This window comes from Pelophylax lessonae, assembly GCF_965119305.1.
Source record: "Pelophylax lessonae genome assembly, chromosome: 9".
Taxonomy (NCBI): domain Eukaryota; kingdom Metazoa; phylum Chordata; class Amphibia; order Anura; family Ranidae; genus Pelophylax; species Pelophylax lessonae.
In genome coordinates this window covers 11,145,273-11,166,553 of record NC_138776.1, presented here as the reverse complement: position 1 = coordinate 11,166,553, position 21,281 = coordinate 11,145,273, and the positions used below count along the sequence as shown (strand labels likewise).

At 47.9% G+C, this 21,281-nt stretch overlaps 1 protein-coding gene across 3 annotated transcripts in view; it reads right to left on the bottom strand.

Annotated features, from left to right (window-relative positions):
- KCNIP2 (potassium voltage-gated channel interacting protein 2) overlaps positions 1-21,281 on the bottom strand; it is a 686,963-nt gene that overhangs the window by 382,096 nt on the left and 283,586 nt on the right. Inside the window, exon 1 of one of the 3 annotated variants that reach the window (XM_082269241.1) lies at positions 9,704-9,910. The exons of the other annotated variants lie outside the window; for them this stretch is intronic. Coding sequence (XP_082125367.1) covers positions 9,704-9,791 — 88 coding nt within the window. The 5' untranslated portion in view covers positions 9,792-9,910. Of the gene's footprint in view, positions 1-9,703; positions 9,911-21,281 lie in introns of those variants that run through there. 3 annotated transcript variants of the gene reach the window in all.

The window sequence follows — 21,281 nt, the reverse complement described above, 5'->3', positions numbered from 1 at the left end:
AAAAAGAGGGAAGAGAAGAGAGAATAGGGGAGAAAAGAGAGAGAGAAGAAGAGGGGGGAGAGAGAAGAGAAGAGAATAGAAAAGAGAGAGAGAGACGAGGAAAGATAGAGAAGAGAAGATAGAAATAGAGAGTAGAGAAGAAGAGGAGAGAGGAGAGAGAGGAGAGAGAGAGAGAGGAGAGAGAGGAGAGGGAGAAGAGAAAGAGAAGAGAAGAGAGAAGAGAGGGTTCTGGTTTGGTAGTCCATAGAGATAGCAGGGAAGCAGAAAGCACAGGATGTTATCCGCTCATAAGATTACAGGATTTCTGGCAGGATCAACAGGTATATTTTGCACTTATTGAACGTATATATTTAAAGGGGACTTTCAACCTAAATAAAAACGTATTCTCCCTTGCCTTCTCCCCATTTGGATACAATTTTAGTTTTTAAAGCGGTATTAAACCCAAAACCAAAAATGTAACATATTGCAGCCACCTTTTTGTTTCCTTTATTCCCCACTGTTTCAACACCTCCTGTATTAAAGCGTCCCTACTCTGGATGAAGAAGCACAGGAGGCGCCTTTGTACAAGAGCATTGTCATTCTGGGAAAAGGGGGGGGGGGGTTATAGATGCACTAACAGATTTAGATACACTACTAAATTGAAGCCAAACTCAGGGTTACACTAAATAATCAGTTATAGCTCCTTTTGGGGTAAAGGCTTTACATGAATAAATAAAAGCTGATCATTGTAAGCACCCCTGACAGTGGTAAATGGTTTGTCTCATCCATGTAAACTGATACATTCTGCTGGAGAGCTTGTAAAAACCAACTGACTTACTGACTGGATCACCAGATGCAGATAGACGAAAGAAAGCACTAAGTGTGGTTATGAGTAAGCGACTGGTAATGTCGTGAAACGCGTCAACCTTGTCTGCTTGTACACTGTCTGTCACTTGATTTTATTGGAACAATAAAGGAAACATCTTTGATTTCAAGAAATATTTCTACCAGAGTGCGGTCAATCCTCTCATATTTTGCAAGCTTCCGGATTACGGCTCCGACCTGCACCAGGTTATCAGACATACACCTGAGCGACTACACTTTCCTGCTTTTGGGTCGTGGCCAAAGCTAAATGGGACTGAAGTTTCTCTTTCATAGACCATAAAGGAGCAGATTTGAGATAATCGCTGTTACATACTCTTAAGGCAGCCTGGTTCAGACCAGGCGACCAAAATCTGCAGTCTAAGAAAATGGAAGTCTCAGTTTCAGGAAAATCAATAAAGAGCTTAAATAGTGCTGACAGATCCAAGAATCAGCTATACAGAAAAGCTAAGCTTTGCAGGTAAACAGCAGCTATTTAAAATTGCTTGCAATGTTCTTTTCTATATTTAAATAGAACCATCAAAGTAAAACATTCCATAGATCAGCGGCGCTCCCCATCTCATAGAGCCAGCGGGAATGGCCGGCCAGTGCTGCCTATTTAGCCAATGAATAAACCCCTCAGCTGCAAACACAGGCCATAGCGCAGGTTCCAGCAGTCGCTGGTAGACGTACAATATCAAATCTGTTGGTGGTGGACACCTGTTGCAGAACTGCAAGGGTTAGGAAAATGTCACAAAGGCTGTATATGGCCCAGCTGCTGTGGCACTACAAGTCCCAGCAATGCCTGACTGATACCACACATAGAACAAATACCTGATAGATCAGAGATATCAGCAACTTGGGGCTCATAGTCATCCATGGAAGCTACAGGAGAGGGTCAGAGATTGCCCACATGCTATAGGAAATAATCAGAGGCTAGGAGTATGCTACAAGAGAGGGTTAGAGACTAAGGGGATGCTACAAGAGAGCCTGTGACAAAGGTATGCTACAAGAGAGGATCAGAGTCTGCCCACATGCTATAGGACTGACATAATCAGAGACTACAAGTATGCTACAAGAGAGGGTTAGAGACTAGGGGGATGCTACAAGAGAGGGTCAGTGACAAAGGGAATGTTACAAGAGAGGGTCAGAAACTATGAGTATGCTACAAGAGAGGATCAGAGACCCACATGCTATAGGACATAATCAGAGACTAAGGGGATGCTACAAGTGAGAGTCAGAGACTGCCCACATGCTATAATACATAATCAGAGACTATGAGTATGCTACAAGAAAGGGTCAGAGACTAAGGGAATGCTACAAGAGAAGGTCAGAGACTACAAATATGCTACAAGAGAGGGTCAGAGACAAATGGGATGCTACAAGAGAGGGTCAGAGACTAAGAGGATGCTACAAAAGAGGGTCAGAGACTAAGGGGATGCTACAAAAGAGGGTCAGAGACCAAGGGGATGCTACAAGAGATGGTCAGAGTCCAAGGGGATGCTACAAGAGAGGGTCAGAGTCTAAGGGGATGCTACAAGAGAGGATCAGAGACTGCCCACATACTATAGGACATAATCAGCGACTATGTGTATGCTACAAGAGAGGGTCAGAGACTACGAGTATGCTCCAAGAGAGGGCTAGAGCCTAAGGGGATGCTACAAGAGTGGGTCAGAGACTACGAGTATGATACAAGAGAGGGTGGGAGTCTAAGGGGATGCTACAAGAGAGGATCAGAGACTGCCTACATGCTATAGGACATAATCAGAGACTATGAGTATGCTACAAGAAAGGGTCAGAGACTAAGGAGATGCTACAAGAGAGGGTCAGAGACTGCGAGTATGCTACAAGAGAGGGTTAGAGCCTAAGGGGATGCTACAAGAGTGGGTCAGAGACTATGAGTATGCTACAAGAGATGGTCAGAGATTATGAGTATTTTACAAGAGAGAGCCAGAGACTACGAGTATGCTACAAGAGAGGGTCAGAGACTACGAGTATGCTACAAGAGAGGGTCAGAGACTAAGGGGATGCTTCAAGAGAGGGTCAGAGACTATGAGTATGCTACAAGAGAAGGTCAGAGACTATGAGTATGCTACAAGAGAAGGTCAAAGACTAAGAGTATGCTACAAAAGAGGGTCAGAGACTAAGGGGATGCTACAAGAGAAGGGCAGAGACTATGAGTATGCTACAAGAGAAGGTCAGAGACTAAAAGTACGGTACAAGAGATTGTCAGAGACTATGAGTATGCCACAAGAGAAGGTCAGAGACTATGAGTATGCTACAAGAGAAGGGCAGAGACTATGAGTATGCTACAAGAGAAGGTCAGAGACTATGAGTATGCTACAAGAGAAGGGCAGAGACTATGAGTATGCTACAAGAGAAGGTCAGAGACTATGAGTATGCTACAAGAGAAGGTCAAAGACTACAAGTATGCTACAAGAGAGGGTCAGAGACTAAGGGGATACTACAAGAGAGGGTCAGAGACGATAAAGTATGCTACAAGAGACCATCAGAGACTACGAGTATTCTACAAGAGAGGGTCAGAGACTAAGGGGATGCTACAAGAGAGGGTCAGAGACTACAAGTATGCTACAAGAGAGGGTCAGAGACTAAGGGGATGCTACAAGAGAGGGTCAGAGACTACAAGTATGCTACAAGAGAGGGTCAGAGACTAAGGGGATGATACAAGAGAGGGTCAGAGACTAAAAGTATGCTACAAGAGAAGGTCAGAGACTAAATGTATGGTACAAGAGATTGTCAGAGACTATGGGTATGCTATAAAAGATGGTCAGAGACTGCTCACATGTTATAGTAGTTGTTGGAGCCTAGGGACATGCTTCATGACTCAGGAGCCAAAGACTGGAGACACAGATTGGTGGATGCGGGGGCCCCTGGAGCAGCACAAAGAGTGCCAAAGGGTCACATGTGGCTCCTAACCCGCAGATTGGGATCCAGAGTGTATAAATGATACATTTTACATACATATTAGTCTCAGATATAATACTCTTTCTGCACCAATCACACATATCCTGTATATTTTATATAAATGATACATTTTATCTTATCAGTAAACTCAGATGTAAAGCTCTTTGCACACAAATTATAAATATTCATTATTTTGATAAATGATACATTTTATATACTTATGAGATGCAAATATACTACAATATTACACACAGATATTACATCCAGTATTTATTATACTCCGGTTATACTTAGATTATATGTATCTACTATTTCATTAATGACACATTTTATATACTCATTACATGCAGATATACTTCTCTTTATACACAAATCTTTTCTATTATTGTATAAATTATACATTTTATAGCCTCACTCTTTATCCACAAATTGTATATATTCATTATTTCCTAAACTATACATTTTATCTACTCATAAGCCTCATATATACACTTCTTTATATACAAGTATCCCTTGCGGTACTTTATATTCTTATTGGTTTGAGATTTTATGCCTAATGTACTTTTATGAGTTGTACAAATGAAAGCCATTTATCTTTGCATGCAGTGTACTTTATTCCTCATGAGCCTTAGGCTCCGTTAACATCTAGGCATTGCTATTTTTCCAGGCGTTTTTTTGGGCATTTTACAGGCGTTTTTGCAGCTTTTTTGTGCAGGCATTTTTAGGTTGACAAGTGACCAATGCAAAAAATAAACGCCTGTAATCTGCCAAAAAATATGCTTGTGTACTTTTTTGAGCGACAGGCCTTTTGCTTAAGGAGACAGAAAGCTCAGATGTGAACACAGGGGCCTTTGAAATGAATGGTATTTGTCTTGTTGGGCATTTTTAGACTGAGACTTAGAGCAGAAAATTGCCCAAAAATTTGCCTAGATGTGAACGGAGCCTTATGGAATCTCTGCAAGGGTACATTTGTAGGACAAGCCCTGAAGAAGGCGTGATGACCCCAGAAACGTGACAGCAGACAGCTTTGTCCCTGGACAAGCCCTGGCAAAGGTGTGATGACCCCAGAAACGTGACAGCAGACAGCTTTGTCCCTGGATATGGCCTGACAAAGGTGTGATGACCCCAGAAACATGTCGGCAGACAGCTTTGTCCCTGGACATGCCCTGACAAAGGTGTGATGACCCCAGAAACATGTCGGCAGACAGCTTTGACCCTGGACAAGCCCTGACGAAGGTGTGATGACACTAGAAATGTGACAGCAGACTGCATCGTCCCTGGACATGCCCGGACAAAGGTGTGATGACCCCAGAAACATGTCAGCAGACAGCTTTGTCCCTGGACATGCCCTAACAAAGGTTTGATGACCCCAGAAACATGTCGGCAGACAGCTTTGTTCCTGGACAAGCCCTGAGGAAGATGTGATGACCCCAGAAACGTGTTGGCAAACAGCTTTGTCTCTGGACAAGCCCTGACAAAGGTGTGATGACCCCAGAAACGTGTCGGCAGACAGCTTTGTCCCTGGACAAGCCCTGACAAAGGTGTGATGACCCCAGAAACGTGACAGCAGACAGCTTTGTCCCTGGATATGGCCTGACAAAGGTGTGATGACCCCAGAAACATGTCGGCAGACAGCTTTGTCCCTGGACATGCCCTGACAAAGGTGCGATGACCCCAGAAACATGTCGGCAGACAGCTTTGACCCTGGACAAGCCCTGACGACGGTGTGATGACACCAGAAATGTGACAGCAGACAGCTTTGTCCCTGGACAAGCCCTGACAAAGGCATGATGACCCCAGAAACATGTCGGCAGACAGCTTTGTTCCTGGACAAGCCCTGACGAAGATGTGATGACCCCAGAAACGTGTTGGCAAACAGCTTTGTCTCTGGACAAGCCCTGATAAAGGTGTGATGACCCCAGAAACGTGTCGGCAGTCAGATTTTCATAGGCACTAATGACCTCTGGACCGATCCCTGTGGCTCGCCAACACTCATCCTTTCGCTCCACATTAGCACATGGGTTTACAATACATGAACAGATCAGAACTAGATGGTAGATGAGTGCAGTAACCCCTAGCAACCTGTTCTCATTCTACTGCAATCGGGAGAACTGGTCATGAACCCCTCTGTGCACATGGGTGTTTAACATAGATCAGGCTTACACGTCAGCACCTTCATGGTAAGGGTGCAGTAACCCCTAGCAACCAGATCTCGCTCTATTGCAATTTTGAGAATGGATAATGACTCTTGATAGGTTGCTATGGGTTACTGTACCACACTGCTGTCATGTTTAATAGGCAGGGCCATAAGGGCAGCAGTAACTCCTAGCAACCAGATCAGGCTCTATTGCAATTGGGTGACCTGAGGATAAATCGTGATAGGTTGCTATGGGTTACTGCATCCCATTGCTGTCATGTTTAATAGGCAGGGCCATAAGGGCAGCAGTAAGCCCCTAGGAACCAGATCTCTCTCCATTGCAACCAGGTTGCTAAAGGTTACCAGACCCAGGGTCCTACTCAACAGGGCATGCTGAGGCATGTGGTTCTACAACAGCTTAGGTGTCTTGGCTGCCTCTGGGGACAGGGAAGTTTGTTTTATATAATACTTACGGATCAGGGCCAGGATGGCTGCAAAGAGCAGTAACCCCTAGCAACCAGATCTCACTTTTTTGCAATGGATGAATCTCCACTGGTTGCTATGGGATACTGCACCCCACTGCTCTCATGTTTAATAAGCAGGAGCCAAAAGGGCAGCAGTAACCCCTAGCAACCAAATCTCTATTACTGTCAGGAGAAGTGATGATGATTCCTAATAGGTTGCTATGGGTTACGGCACCCCACTGCTTTAATATTTAATATGCAGGGCCATGATGGCAGCAGTAACCTGTAGCAACCAGGTTTCACTCTATTGCAATTGGGAGACCTGGTGATGGATCTTGATAGGTTGCTATGGGTTACTGCACCACACTGCTGTCATGTTTAATAAGTCTAATCATAAGGGCAGCAGTAACCCTTAGCAACCAGATCTCAACTGCAGTTGGGAGAAGTGATGATGGATCTTGATAGGTTGCTATGGGTTATTGCTTTAATATTTAATATGCAGGGCCATATTTGCAGCAGTAACCTGCAGCAACCAGATCTTGCTCTATTGCAATTGGGAGACGTGATGATTGTCATAGGTTAATGCACCCCACTGCTGTCATGTTTAATAAAATGAGTCATAAGGGCAGCAGTAACCCAAAGCAACCAGATCTCTATTGAAGTCAGCAGACCTTATGATGGATCTTGATAGGTTGCTATGGGTTACTGCACCACACTGCTGTCATGTTTAATAAGTGGAGTCAAAAGGGCAGCAGTAACCTGTAGCAACCAGATCTATATTGCAGTTGGGAGACCTGATGAAAGATCTCGGTTGGTTGCTATGGGTTACTGCACCACACTGCTGTCATGTTTAATAAGTCAAGTCATAAGGGCAGCAGTAACCCTTAGAAACCAGATCTCTATTGCAGTACAGGGACTGGATGAAAGCTCTTGATTGGTTGCTATGTGTTACTGCACCTCACTGCTGTCATGTTTAAAAGGAGCCGAAAGGGCAGCAGTAACCTCTAGCAACTAGATCTCTGATGATGGATCTTGATAGGTTGCTATGGGTCACTGTGCCCCACAGCTTTAATGTGAAGCAGGACCATGATGGCAGTAGCAACCTCTAGCAACCAGGTCTTGCTCTATTGCATTTGGGAGACCTTATGATGGATCTTGATTGGTTGCTATGCGTCACTGCACCCCACTGCTGTCATGTTTAATAAATCAAGTCATAAAGGCAGCAGTAACCCTTAGCAACCAGACCTCTATTGCATTCCAGGGACCGAATGAAAGATCTTAAATGGTTGCTATGGGCTCTTGCACGCCACTGCTGTAATGTTTAAAAGTAGGATTTTAAAGGCAGCAGTAACCTCTAGCAACCAGACCTCTGATGATGGATCTTGATAGGTTGCTATGGGTCACTGTGCCCCACAGCTTTAATGTGAAGCAGGACCATGATGGCAGCAGCAACCTCTAGCAACCAGGTCTTGCTCTATTGCATTTGGGGACCTTATGATGGATCTTGATTGATTGCTATGCGTCACTGCACCCCACTGCTGTCATGTTTAATAAGTCGAGTCAAAAGGGCAGCAGTAACCCTTAGCAACCAGATCTCTATTGTATTCTAGGGACTGGATGAAATATCTTAAAAGTCATAAGGGCAGCCGTAACACTTAGCAACCAGATCTCTATTGCAGTCGAGGGACCGGATGAAAGATCTTGATTGGTTGCTATGGGCTACTGCACTTCACTGCTGTCATGTTTAAAAAGTAGGAGCCAAAAGGGCAGGAGTAACCCCTAGCAACCAGATCTCTATTGCAATCGTGAGACCAGATGAAAGATTTTGCTTGGTTGCTATGGGTTACTGCACCCCACTGCTTTAATACTTAATATGCAGCAGTAACCGGTAGCAACCAGGTCTTGCTGTATTGCATTTGGGAGACCACATGATGGATCTTGAATGGTTGCTATTGGTTAATGCACCTTACTGCTGTCATGTTTAAAAGTAAGAGTCGAAAAGGGTCAGCAGTAACCCCTAGAAACCAGATCTCTGATGATGGATCTTGATAGGTTGCTATGGGTCACTGTGCCCATGATAGGTTGCTATGGGTCACTGTGCCCATGATAGGTTGCTATGGGTCACTGTGGATCTTGATAGGTTGCTATGGGTCACTGTGCCCATGATAGGTTGCTATGGGTCTCTGTGGATCTTGATAGATTGCTATGGGTCACTGTGCCCATGATAGGTTGCTATGGGTCTCTGTGGATCTTGATAGGTTGCTATGGGTCACTGTGCCCATGATAGGTTGCTATGGATTTCTCTGGATCTTGATAGGTTTCTATGGGTCACTGTGCCCATGATAGGTTGCTATGGGTCTCTGTGGATCTTGATAGGTTGCTATGGGTCACTGTGCCCATGATAGGTTGCTATGGGTCTCTGTGGATCTTGATAGGTTGCTATGGGTCACTGTGCCCATGATAGGTTGCTATGGGTCCCTGTGGATCTTGATAGGTTGCTATGGGTCACTGTGCCCATGATAGGTTGCTATGGGTCTCTGTGGATCTTGATAGGTTGTTATGGGTCACTGTGCCCCACAGCTTTATTGTGAAGCAGGACCATGATGGCAGCAGTAACCCCTAGTAACCAGATCTCTGATGAGGGATCTTGGTAGGTTGCTATGGGTCACGGTGCCCATGATAGGTTGCTATGGGTCACGGTGCCCTTGTTAGGTTGCTATGGGTCACTGTGCCCATGATAGGTTGCTAAAGGTCACTGTGGATCTTCATAGGTTGCTATGGGTCACTGTGCCCCACAGCTTTATTGTGAAGCAGGACCATGATGGCAGCAGTAACCCCTAGCAACCAGATCTTGCTCTATTGCAGTCGGTAGAACAAACAATGAATCTTGGTTGGTTGCTATGGGTTACGGGCAAAGCCAAAGGTGATAAGCTTTGGTTTAGATTGCCATCCACCCCCCCCCCCCCCCAATAACCTTTAATGTAATCCCTATGAATTTGCAGAGTGTACACACCATCCCTGCTCCCCTGCACTGCAACATGGAGCAGCAAGCACCGTAAACTTGCACCCTCCAGGGCATGCACACCGCATTGACTCTCTAGGAACCAGCCAGGCCCCTGCAGCGAACGCTCTCCACAATGGTCCCCTTGATCCCCCCCCAGGGGAGAAGCCAAACACTGAAAGTCACCCTCTGTCATCAGACCTATTGTCAGGACACAAAAGGCTCAACAATGCATTCTAATAGGGATGGGGGGAGCAAGAATTAAAAAGCTGCAGACCCCCCCCCCTTACCTTTCTCACACTACCCCCCCCCCCCCCTTCTTCACCCCTCGCCTACCTTGCGGCAGGGTCCCGGTCACCAAATGGTAAAAATAGCGAGCAACTTTACTCAGCTGCCTCTTGCATCTCCTGTGACATCGACTCATCTTGGTCCCGGGGAAGAGCGAGCACAAGGACGCCGTTCGGAGCCGTGTAATTTTCCGCCTGGGCTGGAAGCACACCCTTCCCCTTGGAAACGCTCGCCGACCGAGCAATAGAGCGACTATTACGAAGAGGCGGAAGGACGAGCGAGTGGCTCTCCAGGAATTAGTTAGAAAGCAGCCGAGGCATCTCAAGGAAGAAAAGGTTCACACCTAAGACGCGTCCGCCGCCGGTGGGATCACTTATCAAGGCAAACCGACGTGGATCAATTATCTTCTTCTTCTTCTTCTTTTTTTTTTTTTATAAGTTACTTTGTAGGGAAAATAAACACTTGGAAGCGTAAAAAAAAAAAAATGTTTTAAAAATCCAACAGCGGGAAAAAAAATAAATAAAACAAATTAAAATCAAAGTGTGAATTATTGCGCTTGGCAGCTATTTTCAGCGGCACACATTACAACTTCCATGTGATGAGCTCCTGACTCACATAGAAGCTGCGAGCTCCAGCGTATGTCACCGCTCCTGGGTGCTGTGAACTGGAGGTGAATACGGTTGGCATGACAACCCCAGACTCTATGGAGCCCGGGCAACCAATCGCGAGTGCCTTGCAAGGATGCTGAATCGGAAAGAAGGAAAAAAAAAAAAAAAAGGGAAGAGGGTGCTGCCATGGTTTTCAATGATAGAAGGCAAAAGTTTTTGGAAAGATCTGAGCTGCTGCTTGAGCAAAGGGCCAGAAATAAAACACATTAAGGACTCATGCGCGCTCTTCTAAGCGCCTTTCTCCTTCGCAGGAGAAAAAAACCCTGCGTTTTTGCAAATGCGTTTAACCACTTCAATACCGGACATTTTTACCTCCCTTCCTGCACAGGTCAATTTTTAGCTTTCGGTGCTGTCGACCTTTGAAGGGCCATTGCACGGTCATGCAAGAGGCGTGCGCACAGGGTGCAAAATGCAAACAGAAGGAGCAGTGCTACTACCCATACAGCTCACCAATAAACGAGCTCCCGGGTGCCGGATCCACAGCCAGTTAACTGAGTACATATGTAGAAAGCTGACCTGCACACCAGTAGTTGCTCTTAAAAAATCTTCATCTTTATTTAGGAACCACAGAACACACCTGCTGATAAGATCAGTTGACGCGTTTCAGCCTATAAGGCTTTAGTCATAACTATGATAAGATCAGTTGACGCGTTTCAGCCTATAAGGCCTTAGTCATAACTATGATAAGATCAGTTGACGCGTTTCAGCCTATAAGGCCTTAGTCATAACTATGACTAACTAGGCCGATCAAGGGGTTAAATAGTGTGCTGCTTTTACTACTAGAGTCAGTGGCGGCTGGTGCATTGGGGGCGCAGGGGCACCGCCCCCCCATCCATGCGTCCGGCCCCCTAATCTACATGCAGGGCACCACATGCATGGATTCCAATGTTTTTTTTTTTTTTTTTTAGCACGTGATTAGAGCCAGAGTCTCCAATAGGCTTCAAAAAAGGGTGGGCTCGGGGGGCAGAGCTCTTCGCCACGAGCCCACCCAGTTGTGTGACAATAGCGAATGAATATTCACTATTATCACATGGATCCTCCTCCCAATCGATCAGGAAGCGGGTCCTGAGACCCGTTTCCCGATTGGCCGAAAGGAGAGGCCATGCTATTGGCCGAGGAGGAGGGAGGAGACGCAGGGGAAGCCACCGCCGCTGGGGGAAGCAGCTGCCGCCTGCTCTCCACTTCAGTCCAGGGTGATGGTATGGTGTGCGAGCGAGCTGGTGTCTGGTGTTGTCCGGGGGGGGGGTATGGTGTGGTCTGTCTGCCGCCCTCCCCCCCAGCCCATGGAGCACCAGCCGCCAGTGCCCTTGAGGGCTTTTGTGGAGAGAGAAGAGAGAGAAAGCTGTTAAGGGAAAGAGTGGGGGGGGGGGGGTTGGGGATGGTATGGTGTGCGAGCGAGCTGGTGTTGTCCGGGGGGGGGGGGGGTATGGTGTGGTCTGTCTGCTGCCCCCCCCGGCCCATGGAGCACTGACTAGAGCATTAAGTTTCTCATGCTTGCAATCTCTCTGTTCAGAGCTCTGTGTTGATTGTGAACACGGAGCTCTGAGCTGTGATTGGACACAGCCAATCAGCATGTCCTGGCTGTGAATCATTGGCCGGAACTTGCTGACAGGCTCCCGCTGTGCTGGCAGGAGGCGCTGCAGGTAGCGACATACGTGTACGCCGCTCTGCCTGTGTGGGCCACCCGTCCGCAGTACATTGAGGGCGGAGCTGTCTGGAAGTGGCTAAGGAATGCTGTAAATGTACAAAGACAGAACCCAAAGGCCAGCCAGGGTGCGATTAAAGTGATAAAAATGCAGTTTTACTGCCTGTCCGTCTAAACACAGAAATGCAGCTGCTCAGGGCTTTACACGTGCCGCTCCAGCGATGGAAAAAATAGAATGGCGCGTTGCATTTGGGGGATGGTCCAACGCCAAATGTGACCCATTGAAGCAAATAAGTCTGCGCTCAAACCGACTTGCAGCCATGCGAAATTCACAGTGGATTGGCATTTTGAGGGTTGCAACAGACAGCGAAGGGGCGAAATATCATGATCCATCGCAGATCCAAAAGCAAAACTCTGCGGATCGCTTTTCACAGGGGCAGCAATAAACGATGGTCATCTGAATGAGCCCCAAATCTATGTTTCAGTCCGTTTAGCACCATCCCGTGCTGTATGCAGTTATCTTTAGTCATTTTTTTTGTTACAAAGTTTCTTATCTTCCTGTAAGAGCACTTCCTGCCACAGGCTGACAACACCAAGCCACAGCTCTGCAATGAGCAGCCGCGTTGTCAGCCTCCAGGGTGAGCTCCTTCACTCCACCATCGGGCTGCCTGTCTGTTAGATCTCATTATTGATGTATCAATTCAAATGTAAGAATCCGCAACTGTGCATTAAAACTTGCAGTCATGCATGTTTTCATCAGCCGTGTTACCTTCTATGGAGGAGACGTATAAGAAGAGCCTGGACCGTCCGCATCACAAAGGGCGGCTCCTTCTACACAGAATATTGTATTATGAGGATACAGAAGGTGGCTGGAGTGTGACTTCATCGAATCTTGTTTATGAAATATGCATGTGGAGGGACTGCAATAAACCCGCGCCGAGCCGAGAGATGTCATAGAACAGAACGCTCAATAGAGACACGGCATTGGATGTGCAAAGGTGGCCTTGTGGTATCAGAAAATGGTGGAAACCCCAAAGGGATTTGAAAACATCGGCTGTGCCCATTATGAGGGGTTTCCACCATCCCTGTGCTGAGTTCCCGGGTCTGTACACCTGCTGCACCTATTATGAGGGGTTCCACCATCCCTGTGCTGAGTTCCTGGGTCTGTACACCTGCTGTGCCCATTATGAGGGGTTCCACCATCCCTGTGCTGAGTTCCGGGTCTGTACACCTGCTGTCCTCATTATGAGGGGTTCCCACCATCCCTGTGCTGAGTTCCGGGGTCTGTACACCTGCTGCACCTATTATGAGGGGTTCCACCATCCCTGTGCTGAGTTCCCGGGTCTGTACACCTGCTGCACCTATTATGAGGGGTTCCACCATCCCTGTGCTGAGTTCCTGGGTCTGTACCACTGCTGTGCCCATTATAAGGGGTTTCCACCATCCCTGTGCTGAGTTCCTGGGTCTGTACACCTGCTGTGCCCATTATGAGGGGTTCCCACCATCCCTGTCCTTTAATTACTGACCTACACAATAGAAATGGAGACATGGCTGTGTTCAGATCCTAACTGTTGAGGGGCTGGCCAGAGAGGGATCACTTTGACCCAGTTGCGCAGAGAGGGATCACTTTGACCCTTTTCGCTAGAGAGGGACCACTTTGACCCAGTTGGCCAGAGAGGGATTATTTTGACCCGATTGGCCAGAGAGGGATCACTTTGAACCAGTTGGCCAGAGAGGGATCACTTTGACCCAGTTGGCCAGAGAGGGATCACTTTGACCCAGTTGGCCAGATAGGGATCACTTTGAACCAGTTGGCCAGAGAGGGATCACTTTGACCCAGTTGGCCAGAGAGGGATCACTTTGACCCAGTTGGCCAGAGAGGGATCACTTTGACCCAGTTGCCCAGAGAGGGATCACTTTGACCCAGTTGCCCAGAGAGGGATCACTTTGACCCAGTTGCCCAGAGAGGAATCACTTTGACCCAGTTGGCCAGAGAGGGATCACTTTGACCCAGTTGGCCAGAAAAGGAACACTTTGACCCAGTTGGCCAGAGAGGGATCACTTTGACCCAGTTGGCCAGAGAGGGACCACTTTGACTCAATTGGCCAGAGAGGGATCACTTTGACCCAGTTGCCCAGAGAGGGATCACTTTGACCCAGTTGCCCAGATAGGGATCACTTTGACCCTGTTGCCCAGAGAGGGATCACTTTGACCCAGTTGCCCAGAGAGGAATCACTTTGACCCAGTTGCCCAGAGAGGAATCACTTTGACCCAGTTGACCAGAGAGGGATCACTTTGACCCAGTTGGCCAGAAAAGGAACACTTTGACCCAGTTGGCCAGAGAGGGATCACTTTGATCCAGTTGGCCAGAGAGGGACCACTTTGACTCAGTTGGCCAGAGAGGGATCACTTTGGCCCAGTTGGCCAGAGAGGGATTACTTTGACATAGCTGGCCAGAGAGGGACCACTTTGACTTAATTGGCCAAAGAGGGATCACTTTGACCCAGTTGGCCAGAGAGGGATCACTTTGACCCAGTTGGCCAGAGAGGGATCACTTTGACCCAGTTGCCCAGAGAGGGATCACTTTGAACGAATTGGCCAGAGAGGGATCACTTTGAACTAGTTGGCCAGATAGGGATCACTTTGAACCAGTTGGCCAGAGAGGGATCACTTTGACCCAGTTGGCCAGAGAGGGATCACTTTGACCCAGTTGGCCAGAGAGGGATCACTTTGACCCAGTTGCCCAGAGAGGGATCACTTTGACCCAGTTGCCCAGAGAGGGATCACTTTGACCCAGTTGCCCAGAGAGGAATCACTTTGACCCAGTTGGCCAGAGAGGGATCACTTTGACCCAGTTGGCCAGAAAAGGAACACTTTGACCCAGTTGGCCAGAGAGGGATCACTTTGACCCAGTTGGCCAGAGAGGGACCACTTTGACTCAATTGGCCAGAGAGGGATCACTTTGACCCAGTTGCCCAGAGAGGGATCACTTTGACCCAGTTGCCCAGAGAGGAATCACTTTGACCCAGTTGCGCAGAGAGGGATCACTTTGACCCAGTTGCCCAGAGAGGGATCACTTTGACCCAGTTGGCCAGAGAGGGATCACTTTGACCCAGTTGGCCAGAAAAGGAACACTTTGACCCAGTTTGCCAGAGAGGGATCACTTTGATCCAGTTGGCCAGAGAGGGACCACTTTGACTCAATTGACCAGAGAGGGATTACTTTGACACTGCTGGCCAGAGAGGGACCACTTTGACTTAATTGGCCAAAGAGGGATCACTTTGACCCAGTTGGCCAGAGAGGGATCACTTTGACCCAGTTTTCCAGAGAGGGATCATTTTTGACCCAGTTGGCCAGAGGGTGACCACTTTAACCCAGTTGGTCACAGAAAGTTCACTTTGACGCAGTTGGTCACAGAGGGATCACTTTGACAAAGTTGTCCAGCTTGAACGTGTGGGGGGGAGGGGAGAGGGAGGTTGGCAAAGAAATAGAGTTGTCAGGAATGTAACGGATAAAAGTGACTTTCTGCAGAACTACAGAGCTGTGATAATCTTATTCATGGCGGGCTCATTGGCACAGAGGATTTCTTCATGCCGTACAATGAGTTACAATAATAATAATAATAATCTTGTCCTGGCTGCTGTACATATCACACCAGGTGACCTGGAGAGGCGAGGGATCGGGGTCCGGAAATGTGGGTCACAATGATTAATTTGCTGCCGGCTTTGCCCTGGTAGGTCCCGGGGTCACCAGGGAAAAACGATCCAGAAATAAAATACCTTCCAGCTAATGGAAAAAGTATTTTTATTTTCTCTTATTTATATATGTCATCGAAGATGAAGCGCATTTCCTGCCGCATTAAAAACTCACGATGACACAGAATTCCGAGCGGCCCTTGTAAATCCTCGTCTTCATCTTTCCAACGCTATCATTTCAATAGAGAGCGATGTCACCCAGAGATGTTCATCCTGTGAAACTACCTATACAGTATCTAACAAAAGTAAGTACACCCCTCACATTTTTGGGATCTGAAAAAAAGAATTGTTGCTCTACATAAAGATGGCATAGGCTATAAGAAGATTGCCAAGACCCTGAAACTGAGCTGCAGCACGGTGGCCAAGACCATACAGCGCTGCAACAGGACAGGTTCCACTCAGAACAGGCCTCGCCATGGTAGACCAAAGAAGTTGATTGCACGTGCTCAGCGTCCTATCCAGAGGTTGTATTTGGGAAATAGATGTATGAGTGCTGCCAGCATTGCTGCAGAGGTTGAAGGGGTGGGGGGTCAGCCTGTCAGTGCTCAGACCATACGCCGCACACTGCATCAAATTGGTCTGCATGGCTGTCATCCCAGAAGGAAGCCTCTTCTATAAATGATGCACAAGAAAGCCCGCAAACAGTTTGCTGAAGAAGACAAGCAGACTAAGGACATGGATTACTGGAACCATCTCCTGTGCTCTGATGAGACCAAGATAAACTTATTTGGTTCAGATGGTGTCAGGCGTGTGTGGTGACAACCAGGTGAGGAGTACAAAGACAAGTGTGTCTTACCTACAGTCAAGCATGGTGGTGGGAGTGTCATGGTCTGGGGCTGCATGAGTGCTGCCGGCACTGGGGAGCTACAGTTCATTGAGGGAACCATGAATGCCAACATGTACTGTGACATACTGAAGCAGAGCATGATCTCCTCCCTTCAGAGACTGGGCCGCAGGGCAATATTCCAACATAACGACCCCAAACACACCTCCAAGACTACCACTGCCTTGCTAAAGAAGCTGAGGGTAAAGGTGATGGACTGGCCAAGCATGTCTCCAGACCTAAACCCTATTGAGCATCTGTGGGGCATCCTCAAACGGAAGGTGGAGGAGCGCAAGGTCTCTAACATCCACCAGCTCTGTGATGTCATCATGGAGGAGGGGAAGAAGACTCCAGTGGCAACCTGTGAAGCTCTGGTGAACTCCATGGCCAAGAGGGTTAAGGCAGTGCTGGAAAATAATGGTGGCCACACAAAATATTGACACTTTGGGCCCAATTTGGACATTGGCACTTAGGGGTGTACTCACTTTTGTTGCCAGCGGTTTAGACATTAATGGCTGTGTGTTGAGTTATTTTGAGGGGACAGCAAATTTACACTGTTATACAAACTGTACACTCACTACTTTACATTGTAGCAAAGTGTCATTTCTTCAGTGTTGTCACATGGAAAGATAGAATAAAATATTTACAAAAATGTGAGGGGTGTACTTACTTTTGTGTGTAGATGGGGGCAAAAATGGCTATTTTATTTCCAGGTCGAATGTTCTTCATGGTGTAAATCAGGAAAATACCACATTATGGCCACAAGATGGAGCTGACGATCATAGGAAATACAGTAAATATTTATTTACTATGATTGTTGGCTCCATGTGGTAATGTTTCATGTTCAAAAATAGATGTATTTATATATATATATATAATATGGGTATGTTTATATATATATTTATATTATATACATACACGCATTATATATATGCAGCTCTGGATTGATTGATACACTATTGACTGATTTTTTAGTGTAGGTACCTACATTTTACCTGCTATTATCCTCTTGAGATCCAGGTACAGCAGAGCTCACACTGGGAACTGGGGAAGCAGCATAAGTAGCTAGCAAGTTGCTGTCGTTCGAACAAGGAGCATGGTCCCTGTACAGTCCGTACAGCAGAGCTCAGAGAGGGGGATGGGAGAAGCAGCTGAAAGGAGCCAGTCACTACAAGAAGCTTGCTGACAGGAGGTGAGAGCGGAGTGGCAAAGAGATAAACTCATCTGTCTGCTGCTTTTCCTTTCACTGTCCAGTCACAGGCTGGGGGAGGGAACACTGCGGCGGTTAAAAATCGGGTCTCCTGCCCTGCTAGCTCAAGGAGACGGTCAGTAATGCTGCAGTGCAAGAAGCATGCTGATAGGAGGAGACGGCTGAGTGACAGAAAGAAGAGCTCATTAGTTTGCTGCTTCTTCTTTCACTGCCAAGTCACGGGCTGGGGGAGGGAACACTGCAGCAGTTGAAAATCAAGTCTCCTGCCCTCCTATCTCAAGGAGATGGTCAACAATGCTGCAGTGCAAGAAGCATGCTGATAGGAGGAGACGGCAGAGTGGCAGAGAGAAGAGCTCATCAGTCTGCTGCTTCTTCTTTCACTGTCCAGTCACAGGGTGGAGGAGGGAACACTGAACTGCGGCATTTGAAAATCGGGTCTCCTGTCCTCCTAGCTCAAGGAGATGGTCAACAATGCTGCAGTGCAAAAAGCATGCTGACAGGAGGGGGGAGCAAAGTGGCAGAAAGAAGAGCTTATCAGTCTGCTGCTTCTTCTTTCACTGTCCAGTCACTGTCCAGTTGAAAATCAGGTCTCCTGCCCTCCTAGCTCAAGGAGATGGTCAACAATGCTGCAGTGCAAGAAGCATGTTGATAGGAGGAGACGGCAGAGTGGCAGAGAGAAGAGCTCATCAGTCTGCTGCTTCTTCTTTCACTGTCCAGTCACAGGGTAGAGGAGGGAACACTGAACTGCGGCATTTGAAAATCGGGTCTCCTGTCCTCCTAGCTCAAGGAGATGGTCAACAATGCTGCAGTGCAAGAAGCATGCTGATAGGAGGAGATGGCAGAGTGGCAAAGAGAAGAGCTCATCAGTCTGCTGCTTCTTCTTTCACTGTCCAGTCACTGTCCAGTTGAAAATCAGGTCTCCTGCCCTCTTAGCTTGAGGAGATGGTCAATAATGCTTCAGTGCAAGAAGTAGGCTGATAGGAGGAGACACCAGAGTGACAGAGAGAAGAGCTCATCAGTGTGCTGCTTCTTTTTTCACTGTCCAGTCACGGGCTGGGGGAGGGAACATTGCAGCAAACTGCGGCAGTTGAAAATCGGTTCTCCTGCCCTCCTAGCTCAAGGAGATGCTCAATAATGCTTCAGTGCAAGAAGCATGCTGATAGGAGGAGACGCCAGAGTGACAGAGAGAAGAGCTCATCAGTCTGCTGTTTCTTCTTTCACTGTCCAGTCACAGGGTGGGGGGACCCATACAAAAGATCTGTAGGAGCAATTGAAATATCAGGTCTCCTGCCCCATTTGACAGGGCTGTACAGTGTGGCAGAGCTGTGCAATTCTCAGGACCGGATAGACAGAAATAGCAGAGTTCTCTCCACCTCACATGAACTCCGCGCGCATTAAAACTTTACAGCTGCATTTACAGCGGAGGCGGTTCAGGTCCTGTGCGTCCGGATACCCGTTACAGCCAACTCGCGGTAACTCTATAGCAGCCAATCGCCAGCGCGCCTCGTGTTTCCCGTCTGTCCTCGCAGAGTAATGAATCGCCTGGACTTTGCTCGGCACCCTGTTAGCGGTTAAACTCAAATGGAAAAGGAGATTAGGAGAAGGGGCAGATTAATAGCTTGGCTCTGGCGGCGTATTGACCGGACGCACGGTCGGCTGTAATAAGACGCGGGCGGATGTGGGGGGGAGGGGTGGCGGGGTGAGGAGGGAATCGGCTTCTCATTCATTAGGAGTTAATGTCCTGCAGGCACAGCACTGCGCTTATTAGGAAAGCCATTTGTAACGCTGTTTGTTTCCTGACGAAGGCAAAATTACCTTCAGATATATGGCGGAAAAATACTGAAATGATCCAACCCCCCGAAAACGGGGGGAATAGACTTTCACTGCACACTGTGAGCTTCCCATGGTGTGCATCAGAAGCTGCAGCAAGTCAGATAGCGCCTCATTTCTAGGAATCCCCAATCCAGACTGAGATTCAGCCATCAAGGTGTTTGGATATTTGCATAGCTCCTCCCAACAGCTGACCATGGAGGAGGACTACACAAAAGGATTGCCCACTCCAGACGGAGATTCACCCATCAAGGTGTTTGGATATTTGCATAGCTCCTCCCAACAGCTGACCATGGAGGCGGACTACATGCAAAGGAATGCCCACTCCAGACAGAGATTCACCCATCAAGGTGTTTGGATATTTGCATAGCTCCTCCCAACAGCTGACCATGGAGGCGGACTACATGCAAAGGAACGCCCACTGCAGGGAGAGATTCCCCCATCAATGCGTTTGGATATTTGCATAGCTCCTCCCAACAGCTGACCATGGAGGCGGACTACATGCAAAGGAATGCCCCCTCCAGACAGAGATTCCCCCATCAAGGTGTTTGGATATTTGCATAGCTCCTCCCAACAGCTGGCCATGGAGGCAGACTACATGCAAAGGAACGCCCACTCCAGGGGGAGATTCACCCATCAAGGTGTTTGGATATTTGCATAGCTCCTCCCAACAGCTGGCCATGGAGGAGGACTACATGCAAAGGAACGCCCACTCCAGACTGAGATTCACCCATCAAGGCGTTTGGATATTTGCATAGCTCCTCCCAAGAACTGGCCATGGAGGCTTGGCTTTATATGGGGGCGGACTGCATACAAAGGAACGCCCACTCCAGACAGATATTCACCCATCAAGATGTTCGGATATTTGCATAGCTCATCCCTAGAGCTGGCCATGGAGGCGGACTACATGCAAAGCATTGCCCCCTCCAGACGGAGATTCACCCATCAATGCATTTGCATATTTCCATAGCTCCTCCCAACAGCTGGCTGTGCAGGGGGACTACATGCAAAGCAACGCCCACTGCAGGGGGAGATTCACCCATCAATGCGTTTGGATGTTTGCATAGCTCCTCCCAACAGCTGACCATGGAGGCGGACTACATGCAAAGGATTGCCCACTCCAGATGGAGATTCACCCATCAAGGCGTTTGGATGTTTGCATAGCTCCTCCCAAACGCTGGCCATGGAGGCTTGGCTTTATATGGGGGCGGACTGCATACAAAGGAACGCCCACTTCAGATGGAGATTCAGCTATCAAGGTGTTTGGATATTTGCATAGCTCCTCCCAACAGCTGGCCATGGAGGCGGACTACATGCAAAGGAATGCCCACTCCAGGCGGAGATTCACCCATCAAGGCATTTAGATATTTACATAGCTCCTCCTAAGAACTGGCCATGGAGGCGGACTACGTGCAAAGGAACGCCCACTCCAGGCGGAGATTCACCCATCAAGGCATTTAGATATTTACATAGCTCCTCCTAAGAACTGGCCATGGAGGCGGACTACATGCAAAGGAACGCCCACTCCAGGGGGAGATTCACCCATCAAGGCGTTTGGCTATTTGCATAGCTCCTCCCAAGAACTGGCCATGGAGGCAGACTACGTGCAAAGGAACGCCCACTCCAGGCGGAGATTCACCCATCAAGGCATTTAGATATTTGCATAGCTCCTCCCAAGAACTGGCCATGGAGGCG